Below are 14,545 nucleotides of genomic sequence, written 5' to 3' on the forward strand. Positions count from 1 at the left end.
TCAAACAAAGCTTCATTTAACTACTTGTGCACGCTTCCTTAATGTCTTTCCTTTTTGTATAAGTTACATTTATTATAGCTATACCTTATCATTAGAATATAATACCAATTTCAGGAAGCATGGCACAAGTTTATAATACATCATATTGTTAATTGGAATTTCATGCATGACCGATGTATACATCCAGTAAGCCAAGACATGTAGACTACAATATACATCATCAACCATTTATGTTTCCCTTCCTCCTCTAATTGAATGAGCATTTAACGAAGACTATCAACGATCTGTCTACATGTTTAACATTGATAGTTAGAATGCAAGTAATTTTGAAATATTGTTTTATAATTGGTTCGTTCGTTTAACTTTTTTTAATTCAAATAAAATAAACAATACATTTCACTTCATAAAACATTTATTTCTTCGTCGTATTATGAACATGCAAAAATATGTTCTTTTTATCCTTTTTAAGATTACACTATTTGTTGCTGTTCGAAACTAAATGTCACTAGTATGATATATGACTCTGTGCATTGCAGTAACTAGTCTTCTATACTTTAGGATAACTGGCTTGGGTTGCAATTCCACACATGTTTTCTTTATTTCTGGACATTTCAAAATATCCTTTCATACCCCAGGTAGTACCCCAACTGTAAAGTAAAAAAAAAGATTAGGCCTTAATAAAAACGTATATTACAAAATCTTTAAAAACAGCACATTTAAATATAACTTTAGAAAAAAGCATCAACATAGTCAGCTTTGAAAACCAATCAAACGTTTAAATGTACCTAAAAAATATATACCTGGAAAACAGATCAACAACTTTAAAGAGCTAGCTTTGTTTTCCCGAAATGTAAACTCTCCATCGGCATATAAAAGAATTATGGGAATAAAATTCTTCCTTCAAGCGTATACCATGTATACATTTAAAACAAAATATAGAAAAGTCAAACGTATAATTTTAATTCTTATTATACAAAAAGTAAATCACTACATAACTTATCATGAAAACATAAATAAATACATACCACCGAAATGAAATTGAGAATGGAAATGGGGAATGTGACAAAGAGACAACAACACCGACCATAGAGCAGACAACAGCTAAAAACTTGTTTTATTTGTTACCTGTTTTTAACAATCCAGTAATCTTCACTTGAATCACTGCTACCATAACCTACAGCCAACACACCATGATCCAATTGTGATGAACTACATTTTGCTTCACTGTATACTCCAGTTTTATAATGTTGGAATGATGGGTGACCAGCATCCATAGCAACGGAAATGGGTCCAACTGTGGCAACCGCCATTTGCAATTCATCCTCGCTTCCTCTTTTGATGTCAACATATCCGGTATCTGTTGCTCCTATGTCAGCCTTTTTAAATCTACAGAAAAATCCTGTCTAAAAGTGAGAATAAATAGTATCAGAGACAAGATACAATACTTGAACACGTGTAGCTAATTACTTAATTTAGTTATATGGCCGACATATTCAATTTGAAAGTTCACTTTTGGATTATAAATCAACATAATAAGAATGATCTTAACATTGTTTCAATGTCTTTTTCTACGTAAATTATGGCCGATGTTTTTTTGTTTTTTTTTTGGCAAATTTTTCTTAATTTTGACCGCCATTTTTTATGCCACCTTAATATCTTACATATAAATATCCTAGATCATAACTGTGAAAATTGTAATTTTGCAGTTGACAAAAGAATAAATATATTTATTAAAATACCCCAACAAATAAATAAACAATAAAACTAAGTCAAGGCTAACGAAAAAGCATGTAAAAAGAGTAAACTCTGAACAAATTGGTATCATCTTAAATGTACTTTCAAACAACGAGAAAACAAAAAAATAAGTTATGTAAAAACATATAATATTTAACTGAGAATTAAGATGAAAGGACACGCTAAAATGTATAAACCGGTTACCCTGGCTTTGTATGGATATGACTGCTCAGTATCAATGCCATTATTAACTTTAATGTATGTGAAGCCATTGTCCATTAATCCTCCTTGACATCCCTTGTTACCTGAAACAAAAATGTCGATAATTGTTAAAAAATACAAAGTAATTTTTTTTTTAATTTTGTATTTCATTTAACAGACTAAAGACTAAAAACTTAATCAATCACGGGCGGGACGTTTGCACTTTTTCATAGGACTTTTGCGCTTTTTTTTTTTTGGACACTTGCGCTTCAAATCATAGGACATTTGCGCTTTTTAAAATAGGACCTTTTCGCTTTTGTAATATTTAATTTGTATGACTATCCTCCTCTTTTATCCGGGAACGGCAGGTTTGACCTAGCAGAGTTAAAAGTTTAAAAATCATAGCATAGCACATTTAAAAGCATATTGATATATGTTTAAAAGTTTATAAACAGGTAAAAATAATTATCATAGTTCGCACTAAATGCATTTCCTCAGGTAGAAAAAGGTGACTAGCTAAACATCTTACTTATATGGCAGTGGCATATAATTCCAACATATAAACAACAATGTGTGAACAAAGCAAATAAAGTAATTATCACGATATGCAGTTTCAGACATTTACAAGGATTTGTAGGATAACAAACTGTGACGCTTACAAAACAGATAGCGACCAAAGTAGACAGAATGTTGTTAGACGACATATTAATAAACAAGAATTTGTTCATAGTACACGGATGCCCCATCCGCACTATCATTTTCTATTTTCAATGGACCGTAAAAATGGGGGGAAACCTCTGATTTGGCATTAAAATTAGAAAGACAATATCATAAGGAACATGTGTACTAAGTTTCAAGTTGATTTGACTTCAACTTCATCAAAAACGACCTCAACCAAAAACTTGAACCTGAAGCGGGACGAACGAACGAACAGACGGATGGACGGACCCACAGACCAGAAAAGATAATGCCCATAATTGGGGCATAAAAAGCTAACCTTCTCTTGATGAGCAGTCCACTAAGTTCTGTTCAGAAAGTGACACTAGTTTCTGTGTTTTCTTGAACGTCTGACCTTCCAGGGAACCGGTTGTTGAAAAGGCCCAACATGATCCACATTGTCCCTGTGGTAAAAGAAAACAATTTTTAAAGATCGTGTGAGAAGATAACAAACACAAGGAAAATTACATATTTTGAAAATTCATATGCATTTAAAGGAGAATCCCACAGGGTTGACTGATTGATTGTTGGTTACTTAATAACGTTCAGTGGTATATATTTCATGCATGTTTAGGACAAGAACTTCACAGGACACACAGTTTATAATAAGTACGCATAAGAAGGTAAGTTTACAATTGCTGATTTTTTTTTTTTTTAGATTACCTAACTTTATCTACGGTTTGTTAGGTTTATGGTGAATTGCTCATTGTTGCAGGCAATTGTTTTTATCTTATATCTTTTGAGTAAGCACTTTTAAAAAGGTTCAAGATAGAAGATTATATATTTTCTTCGTAATTATGTATACATTCTGTCATTGCAAGTACCAACAAAATAATTTGTGTTTCAATAACGCCATACCATCAATCTACACTGAAAGAAATAATCTAGTAGAACTTGCTCCGGTAAACTAAAAAGCTGATTGTCTGTAAAGGAAAAGATTATCTTAAATAATTTTAAAAATTACAACAGTGCCAGATAGAAGTTGCTGTTGCTAGATTGGCTACTTAATATACAACATTTTTGTCATGTTTATATGCAGTGATTTTTTATCCATTTGAGGAAGAACACATACCTGGTTTTTGACCTCAGTGACGTAACCCTTGGTTCTCCAATCAACAGATGTAGGGACATCCTTCAGTTCTACTCCAATTGGTGCCATGAATGTGTCTCCTTTCTTGCTACCATTTGGCATAATATATCCATTCATTACTGATACAAATTCTTTGTGTGTCTGCAAAAATAAAAATAATAGTTATTGTACCAAACTAATAGAGGTTTTTTTTCTGAATTAGGATTTTTTCTACATATTTGCCCTGTCATACAATCTTTACAGTTACATGCATGCCTGTAATTCTATTTTAGGTTGCTTAAAATAGTACAAGAATGTGTCATGTTAAGATCTGGCATGCAGTTATGCATCAGAAATTGTTACACATAGGATCTATATACTCATAGAAATATTGAACTTTAAATTATTTTAGGTTCAGTACATTTCTACCTAGTTTGGAACTTGTACTTACAAAATGTAATTTGAATGTTTCAAATATGTAAGGCAGCAAAAACATTGTTTTAATCATACCCTTTCTATTGTTGTTTATTTTTTGGCAATTACTTTAGATCATTTAAGATACTTTGAAATCAAGATCTTTTAATATTTCCTATTCACATCTAAATATAAATTGTGGTACTAATAAGGCTTTATTTTCCTCGACACTATGAAAAGCGTATTTAACTTTAATAGTCTTGCTCTTGAATGTTTAATATTCTAACCCCATAACAAACATCCAATGTACACAGTATATAATACTAACCATATCAGAATATTCATTTTCTCCAAGAATATATGAATGAAGACCTTTGTCTGCATCCAGGTTGTGTTTTTGTATGTATCTCAAGTTGCTCTCCCAAATTAAACGCCTGAAAATATATCACAAATGAGGTCAAATATTGGTGAAAATAATTTACAGCATTTTTTTGAAATTGTTCAGGAGAGCTAGTATGATTGTCAGTGAGGTAACAATTCACCCGTGACAAAAGGACGAAAATGCATAAACAACAATAGGTCGTGTGATATCATTCTTGAACAAATTTTGTATTAACCTTTAAATGCGGCCATCAACACTAAGCAAAATTTTTAACATGTAGATTAAGATAGCAGACCACAGCATTTATAACACAATATTGAGTAATTCAAAATAGAAAACAAAAGGACGTGTTAAACCCAGGCGAAATAGAGCAAAACATGTTTATAAAAATTTAGTTCAATATCATCCTTTGACATAATTTTAACTAATTGTATCAATAAACCAATTTACAATTATATAAAGTATGTTCCCTATTGGAATTTTGAAAACAAAGATAATTTTAATTATTATATTTGACCTTGTTTTAATTTATTCATTCCATGTAGTGAATAAATTAACGTATATTAACCTCATTAAATGTTCCTGTTCGCCATATTGTTTGTTGTACAAGTCTTTGAAGCTCTCCCATTGGTCATCTAGTTCTGGTGTTACCAGTGTAGAGGCCAGGGCAGCAACAGTGACAGCGGCGATTATCATCAAACGGAACATCTAGGGATAGAATAAAAAGAAAATCTTACGTACATGTATATAAAACATTAATTGAAGTTGCGAGGGGTAACACGGTGTTCTTATTTCAAATAGTTATGATAAAAGTCGGGTCTGCGGCATAGTCTCGAATAAAGATTCGGGTGCGGGAGTTTCTCGCTACATTGAAGACCGATCGCTGGCCTTCGGCTGTTGTCTACTCTATGGTCGGGTTGTTGTCGCTTTGACACATTCCCCATGTCCATTCTCATTTTTATTATATACATGCATGTACTCGACACAAAACAAGATAGAAGTACTCGGTGGGCCTCATATTTCTACATCTTGGACAGGTCAATTTTTATTCGTGCAAGAAGAATGCACGGTGAATTGTTCAAGTTTGTCATGCATTTTATTTATGTGTAAAATGTTTCCATTTTTCAAGATTCGACTTTTTTAACTCAATATATCCTACATCCCGAATGAACATTTTTCTACCACCAATATCTCATATTCTAAAAATCGTGTCTTTCCCTCTTTTTCGTGTACATTTATGTGCCACGTCTACTGTCATACATAAAAGTGCATTTTTGTATCGTTAGTTTAGAACTATTTTTTTTTACATAATGTACAACTGACATTCCTTATGTATTGTCAAGATCTGAACACCATACAGTACTCCTTGGAAAAGAATTGTTTAACCTATCAGGTGTTGTCAAATAACCATTTAATAATCAAATATTGACCTTGTTTATATTTCATGAAAAAGATTGAAACCAAGGTCATATTTTTCCAAATGTAAACCTTCTCTCTAAGTAGCTATACTACTACAGAAAACAACATTTTATTTTGGGAATATGCGGTTTTACATTGATATACATATAAAAGCTATATTTTACATACAAAATAAATCCCGTATTTCCACTACTTTAACGTCTCTTTGTCTTTGTTTGTTTATTCAATCGTCCATTTAATGAAAAGACTAAGTTAGCAATTATATATGAAGTAAAAAAAATCTCAAAATTCGCGATCAAATAGCATTGTATCATAATGCATTTGCTACGCATATTTATTAATTAGTTTGTTTTTGCGGTCACATGTTTTAATATGTTTAACTATTTATTTATTCCAAAAGTTTTGACAATTAAGTTTATGTGGAAAAATTGGAAAAATTAGCGAATAAAACCCAAACGAAAAACTGCTGAATTGCATCAAGAAATATTGAACATAAAAACTACATGTATCTAAAATTTGAGTTAACCTTAACTAAAGTTGATCCACTTACCTTGGTTGTTTAGAGACACAGTAATGTCAGATAACTTTGTTTATCTTTTTATATCATACGCTATAGGTGATGAATCCCGAGGTATTCCACGTGGTACAAAAATTCATATGATTTCGTTAATACTAGTACATGTATGTCATAGAATATGGACATTTTTATGTAATGTTTAAACAATGATCTGCATATATTATAATTCACTTTTTTTCGTTCGAAAAGTAGATTGTACTATCTTGTACTATTTGTTGAACTCTGTGGTTTAATATTTGATATTTTTACCTCAAGTATGTCTGGGTTTTTTTTTTTAGACATGTTTGTCAATATGATAGAATCATACAAGTGAGAGCATTGGCTAGCTATAAAACCCATCATTCTCTTCAGCAGAAAATGCTTGTTATCAAATCGTTTATGTGTTTGAGCTTTTGGTTTTTTCCCATTTGTTTACAGATTTTCCGTTTCGAATTTTCCTAAGAGTTCGTTAAATTTGTGAATGTTTGATTTTTTCTAAAGACATATCGTATGCGCACTTTCACAAACCGACAGATCTTAGGAATTTCCTTACATTAGCGTTTGCTTATAAACTAGGTTATGTCTTATTCTAAAGTTACACTAGAGACAATACTGTTCCGAATCTGTATAATGGTAAAGAGAGTCGAGATCATTCATCTCTACATTCTTCAATTTGTTATGTCATTATTCTCTATTCTTTATTTTCCCAAAAAATATTCTTTATTCTTTTTATTACAGCACCCTATCATACTGGTATTTTTTATTCATTTTTATTTTTTTGTCTATTCTTCACTATTCTTTGTAACAAACCAAATGTTGCCTTTTAATATTCTGGACATTTAATGTTTATACATTTTGTAGCTCTTCAACGTTTTCGGTTCTTTAAAACGTATACATCCTTGGCTTTCAAATGTTTGGCTTAAAGTGTTCCTGATGAAGGTCAATCCAGAAAAACAGATTCGAACGCATGAAATTAATAACGTGTTGTTTTAAATATTTGTGTTGCCCAATATTCTCTGTTCTGTCCCAGACCTTCTTTTATCACTGGAGCAGACTTATCAACGTTAATTGTAACACGGCGGATGTCACTAGTAGAGATTAAACTGCTTACCCTTCCGGAGCACCTGTTTTCAACGCTTGCTTTTGATTGGTTTAAAGTGTAGAGTTTTGCGGATTGTAGTATGTCTCTTCAACATTTTTCATTATTTTGATCATAGTGGGTCTATTTTTAATTCCGCTTATGGCTTGTTTTATATCATTTCACTTTTTTTATTTTTCTATTCTCACGCGACCATGCCATTCCATCCTATGTATAAGTATGAATGAAATTCGAAACTATTTTAACTTTCAAATACTATATAATGTAGTTATCGTTTATTATAAATGGCCTTGATCCCCTCCTACACTTTTATAATCATTTAATTTAAAAATATTTTATATTCAAAAATTACATTTAAATACTACACTAAAAGGTGTATTTGACATTTAGGAAGGGTAAAGTTCATTTTACAAGGCGAAATTTATATTAATAATTTAATTGGCTTTCCCTTGATTTAGTCGGTCAATCCATTTCTGACGTACATCAGTTCTTGTTGGTATTTTGAAATAGGACTGAAGTCTGGTGTTATCTTCAAGTACCAAATATCAGAACATTCGTGAAACAAACAAAATAACTTAATTGGCCGATATATACCAAATGTACATGGGAAAGGCATATTAATTATGTCTTACAAGTTTAGGGAAAAACCCGAAAATATGTGAGCGCAGTGTTTGCAAATGTTCAATTAAATTTAAAACTATTTCGATTACATTTACACGAATTCTCTATGAAATGGTTTACTTAGTTCATTTGTTTATATCTTAACTTAAAGCTAATATTACGTCACGTGTAAAAAGTGTACAGTGAACACTGCATTTGTTCAATTTGATTTGCTTACTACATATAATGTGTTTATGGACTACTTTTAAATGTTCGTATATTGTACATGTGTATGCACTAAATATATGTGGTTTTTATTTACACGTACACAGCCAAGCGCATTCGTACTGATATCAAGACTGGTACATGTACATGATGTATGCAACATGATTACTGTTAATCTTGGTTCTGATTAAGACTTGTATGCAACATGATTACCGTTAATCTTGATTCTCATACAATTTACGTAATAGCCATGCACATTGGAACTGATTATGAAACTGGTAGGCAACATGATTGCCATAAATCTTGAACTTCATACGTCGGTGTAGAGGAAACTAGCTTACTTGGAACAAAAGATAACTGTTTTAAATCTTCCTTAGTTTGACCTTTCGACTATTTGATGTTTCGGGCGAAACTAACGAGTTTAATCAAGACGACACGCACGTCTTGCGCACCAAATTTTACGCCTGGTATCCTTGTTGAGTTCTTTAACAAAAATAGGTACATGCAAGGGCGTACAATGAAAATCTGTACAGAAAGAGCAGACTGGAAAATATATCAGCTGTCTTTGTAATAAATTACACAGTATATCCATGGTTGGTGACACATTAAGGATCTCGTATCAATAAAACTTTGGACCCTCTTGAAGCATGTTTGTCCGCGTAGTATATTCTTGACTTTTTTTCAATTGCCGTGTTTGTAATCTTGAAAATAAATATCACATTAATAAAGAGATACTAAAATCAACATTCTTTATCATTGAGTGTTGGGGGTTATCAATTTGTTTGTATATGTCGTCTCAATAACTCATCTTATTCATGAAAATTGACCCCAAGGACTTAAAAATGACAAAAAGAAAGGCCTTGTGTAGTTAAACATCCTTAACCAAGAAAGGTACAACGTACAACGCACTACTCTGTAGAACACGTTCTTACATAACATAAAATTATCTTATTAAACATGTATCTTACAACTCAAACCCAAAAAACCTCCAACACTAATGAAACCCGAAAACAATTTAAACACATCAGTAATGAAATCCATGAAGTGTTTTACTAAATACAACACTATCGAAACACTATTGAAACACTATCAAAACACTATTGAAACCAAAGAAACCATTTTGTACAGTAGAACAAAAATAATCTACAAAACACGTGTCATAAAACATCAAAATATCAAAATTCTGAAATTTGCTAATGAAACACAATACAAACTAGACACATAGAAACATTATAAAACGCATCTTTTTTTTGTTTACATAAAACACAGACAAAAAATCTTATGAAATACAACACAAAGGAAACGCAAGAAACCTTGGATACAACACAACTAACGATTCCTACGAAACTTCAATAAAATAATACCCATAATTTTTATCAGCGCAGTTAACATTTTCAAATATTTCGAAATGCATTTGAAATATTTTTTACCATATAAGCAAAATTCCAGGAAATCAAATGGCAAAACAATTGACACTTCAAACCAATTTGATGGGTAATTTTGACTATCCTCAATAAAAGTTACCTTCACAATTCACAATAATTGACCTTTATAATTCACACATCTCTGCATATATATATATAATATATTCATCAGACTTAATGATACAGAAAATTGTAGGCATTAGAGGTAATTGTATTTACTACATGTAACCTTTAACCTGGTATTTATGAATTATAATGAAGCCAATTTTAGTATATGTTGTGGGGTTAATTGCAACGAATAGGAATGTAGCTGGTATAAATAGAAGCTAAATTGACAGGGAACAAGCAAATATATAGCGGAGAGCGTGTAGCTGATAAGGTGATAAATAGGCCGTTGCTTGGACAAGACATAAAACATATATATATAATGGATAGAATATACATGTTTAGCTGCGTGTACCTCCTTTTGGGTAAGACTTTTATTTTGATATTCTTTTTGCATATGATATGACGAAAACATACTGTAGGACATGGCAGTATTACCAATGAGACAATTAGCAATGTATATGCCAACAATGGTCAAAGCCGATACCATATTGCATCTATATAATACTAAAATTACGAGGTCCAATTTGTCAGCCGTCATCACGTAAAAACGACGAATCAAAGAATTCAACTTTATATATAACTAATATAGTACAAAGGTGTAGATTAAAAATTACACCACTCCAGGCCCTTTTGTTTTCCACGTAATTAATATTGCCAATAATTAAGAAGTTCCGGGTCGAGTCCGATACCGATACCAATAGTATATTCACCTGTTACCTATTACCTTATCTGTACGTTCCACATCTAACAGGCGCACCAACAAACGGTGTATTCAGGATTAATATGCTATATACACGGGTCATAATCACAGGGTTGACACTACTAAATTGTCGAATTGTTACCTATTGTAGTATTCTAATCAATAAGACTTTCTAAGATAACAATACGAATACTAAAAATCTGGACTAAAAATAAGGCGTATAGGTAGAGTTTTCAATTTGTTAGCGGGCATGACGTAAAACAGCGAATCAAAGAATTCAACTTTATTTATAACTAATATAGGAAAATGCAGTTGATTAAAAAATACTCCATTCCAGGACCTTTTTTTTCCAAATAATTAATACATGTATAATTTACCAATAATTGATAAGTTCCAGTTCGACGGGTTCAAACAGAAAGATTTGAAAGCAGAGAAAACTGTGTATCTTATAATCGGCATGACTTTATCAGATGACAATACAAATACTAAAATAATGCTAGCGCATAGTTATATACTTTAATTCAGTCACGGACCCGCGATATCACGGCTGTGTTCTAGTAGTTAACTATAAAAGGCCCTGATAAGACAAATTGTGAAACATGTGATGGATACATCGAACTTGTTCCTTAATATGAAGGAAAAAAGAAATCATTGAAATCTGTTTACACTTAAAATTATCAAATTATCGACAGTACAACAAAAAAACACACACAAAAGGTCATTGATGTTCTTCATCTCAAAGTCACTTTGAGGCCTTCAATCCATGTAAACTAGTCATCTAAAGACCCCCACCCCAAACAACAACAACAGCAACTACATGTCCACCAATTAGATTCCGTAAAAGTCAGTTACTTTAAAAGAAATATAAATAGAATACATAGATTTTTTTCTTTATTGTACTTTTTGTATTGTAGTTTTCTCTGATAGTGTTTGCTCAGTTCAGTGGGTAGATGTTTCACAACGTATTTCACAAAGACTCTCTGTTTCTATGAATCCACGTGACAGACGATCTCTTCATCGGTTATCACCACGTGATCTTGTTGGATTGGAACAGTTCGAAGAACTCGAACAGGTTGACAAAGAAGTGACTTCCGAAGGGACTATCATAGTTAAATATCGTGAAAAATTTAACGGAATCCCTGTTTATGATGCCTACGCTTCGATTGAAACAGATAAAACTACTAACGAATATACAGGACAGGCAGACGGCAAATTACTCCACGAGATTCCAGATAATATAACGGAGAATAAAATAATTTCTGAAAGTCAGGCATTCAATATAGCAGTGGAAAATGCTACCGTTTTCCATAAAGAGGCTGAAGTTGATAGCGAGAATATCCGAATATTTATATACACTTTAGATAAAAGGGCAATTTTAGTCTACGATGTTTCCTTTCGTTTGAAAATAAACAATCATGTGTCACTTCCTGGATTTTTTATTTCAGCAGAAACTGGGCAAATAATTAAACAAATACCTAAACTAAAATCCTACAATCTTAAATCAGTCGGAGGTAATATAAAGACTGGACAACATAAATACGGAGTGGATATGCCATTTCTTCACGTACAGCAAAACGGAAACCAGTGTTCACTCCAAAATGAGGATGTGCGTGTGTTTCATTTACATAACAATTTAGACAAACCAGATTTACCCTTTACATTTCGATGTTCTGATGGATTTAAGGACGAAGTGAACGATGCATATTCTCCACTGAGTGATGTCTACTACTATAGTACAAGGATATTTCAAATGTTTCGAGACTGGATACATTTGCCCCCCGTAGCAAAGACACCAGTCAAAGTGTGTGTACACTATGGAAAAAATGAAACTGCGCACTTTGACCCAAATAACGTAGCTGTTGAAATCGGTGACGGAATACCATTTGTCCTTTATCCGTACGCCGTTATTGACGTCATTGGTCATGAAATTGGTCACGCGTTTACTGATGAACATACAAATCTTGAATACAGCGGACAATCAGGAGCCATATGTGAATCAATATCTGACATTATTGGCGAGGCAGCAGAATGGTATATAACAAAAACTACGGATAACAAGGCTGGTGATGGAATCGTAGCAAACGAACAACAATTGGTTGTAAGAGATTTATGTGACCAGGATAAAGATGGCCGTTCAATTGTTCATGTCAAAGACTTCACTGAAGATTTAAACGTTCACTATTCTAGTGGCATTTTTAACAGAGTTGCTTGTGTTCTTAGGGACAATTTAGAATGGAAAGATATTTTTATTTTATTTACATATGCCAGTAGATTTTTCTGGCATGAAACCTCGGATTTTAATAATGCTGGATGTGGTCTTTTGAAGGCCGCTTACGATCTTAGTTATCAATTAATTCATATCGTTCATGCTCTTTCAAATGTTGGAATAGAAATTTGTAGTGTAGAAGACCATATCCGTATGGTCAGTGAATATATGGAGATAAAAGACCTTAAAGTGAATTCAGCAAATAAAGTTCTATTATTTCGGCTAGATTTCAAGAAATTACATAAATTATCTGGTTCCGATGTGAAAAGAATCCAAGTCACGACGAGCAGGGGAGAAGGGGACGTTGATATGTATGTCAGTTTTTATCAAACACTATCAAAGGAGGATTATGTATATCGTTCAATTAGAAAAGGCAATACAGAAGTCTTGTATATAGACAGAAAAACAATGCAATATGCATTTCTTCATTTGGTTCCCAAACATTCATCATTCTCTGGGGTTACTTTAACAACAACTGCGCGCTAGCTGATGTTGACCTTGCATTGTTTGTAAACAACCAACATGTAGATTTGAAATGTGACACGATGATTTAAATTATATATGCATTTGTGCATCCGGCAATTTTAGTGTTTGTTTTGTAATTATGTGAATATAAACCTAATTGTAACAACATGTTTTTGTAATTTTCATTCACTTTGGCCGAGTAATTTTGTCATTACTCATGGCTTATGAATGACATATACAATTGTTTTAGAAGTTTGCTCATCTCTCATTTTAACTTATTCTTCATATTTTGTAGTTTCACTGACATATTTCAGGTATGCATTACCACTATTTGACCTACAATCAGCCTAAACCTTTTAGTGCAAGCGCCTTACCCGCATTTTCTGGGATAGTGGAGTAACAGCATAAAATTTAATGAACAAACTGTAAAAATCAGTTGACTTGTCAATTATCGATAATTCATTATAAGAAATACTATATCGATACTCCATTATAAGAATACATATTTTGAAGAAAAAAAAATAGATGTAAAAAAAAGTAGATGTTATACATACATTTTTTGGTTTAACATTCATTTATGAAATACGGCTGTTAATATAAAAAAAAATACTGAGATCACCGCTAGTTTTTGGTGCGGTATTTGTTGCTTATTCTTTAAATTGTTTTCTATTTTGTGTTTTGTGTACTATTGTTTTGTCTGTTTGTCTTTTTTCTTTTTTAGCCATGGCGCTGTTAGTTTATTTTTGATCTATGAGTATGAATGTCCATCTGATATATTTCGCCCCTCTATTACATGATAGATCACGAAGTAATAATTTTGAAAAAAAAATTGAAAGATTATCTTACCAACTAGCAGCCTTTATAACCTTTCTCCTTCGTGGCTATGTGCTTGTAAATAAAGCAATTACATGTTTTGAAGTCTCGGGTACAAACAGGTTATTGTTTGAAATTCAAACGAAGAATGACCAGGTAGGTCAACAGAAAAACTGCCTCTTAATTTTCATACATTGTCCGCCATACGGCACTAAAAGCATTTAAGATTACTTTCAACTTTGTAGAATGTTTGCTATCACCGTACATATGGTATGGATTTTGTGATGATGTACACAGGCAATCAACTTGAATTAGAATGAAATTCAAAACAGTGTAGCTGTGGCCATTGATTG

At 32.3% G+C, this 14,545-nt stretch overlaps 2 protein-coding genes across 2 annotated transcripts; one reads left to right on the top strand and one right to left on the bottom strand.

The window, feature by feature from the left end:
* Window positions 1-394: 394 nt before the first annotated feature.
* On the bottom strand, window positions 395-6,626 carry LOC143052440 (cathepsin L-like peptidase). Its single transcript, XM_076225474.1, has 8 exons — window positions 6,487-6,626; window positions 5,086-5,225; window positions 4,464-4,569; window positions 3,725-3,883; window positions 2,933-3,056; window positions 1,939-2,039; window positions 1,126-1,403; window positions 395-647 (listed from the first exon to the last, which is right to left on the bottom strand). The coding sequence occupies exons 2-8, from the start codon at window positions 5,223-5,225 to the stop codon at window positions 548-550; spliced, it is 1,008 nt and encodes a 335-aa protein (XP_076081589.1). The 5' UTR covers window positions 6,487-6,626; the 3' UTR covers window positions 395-547.
* A 3,552-nt stretch (window positions 6,627-10,178) lies between these two features.
* Window positions 10,179-13,545, top strand: LOC143052442 (elastase-like). Its single transcript, XM_076225476.1, has 2 exons — window positions 10,179-10,310; window positions 11,563-13,545. The coding sequence occupies exons 1-2, from the start codon at window positions 10,268-10,270 to the stop codon at window positions 13,398-13,400; spliced, it is 1,881 nt and encodes a 626-aa protein (XP_076081591.1). The 5' UTR covers window positions 10,179-10,267; the 3' UTR covers window positions 13,401-13,545.
* The last annotated feature ends 1,000 nt before the right edge of the window (window positions 13,546-14,545 follow it).

This window comes from Mytilus galloprovincialis, chromosome 11 (assembly GCF_965363235.1).
Source record: "Mytilus galloprovincialis chromosome 11, xbMytGall1.hap1.1, whole genome shotgun sequence".
NCBI lineage: Eukaryota > Metazoa > Mollusca > Bivalvia > Mytilida > Mytilidae > Mytilus > Mytilus galloprovincialis.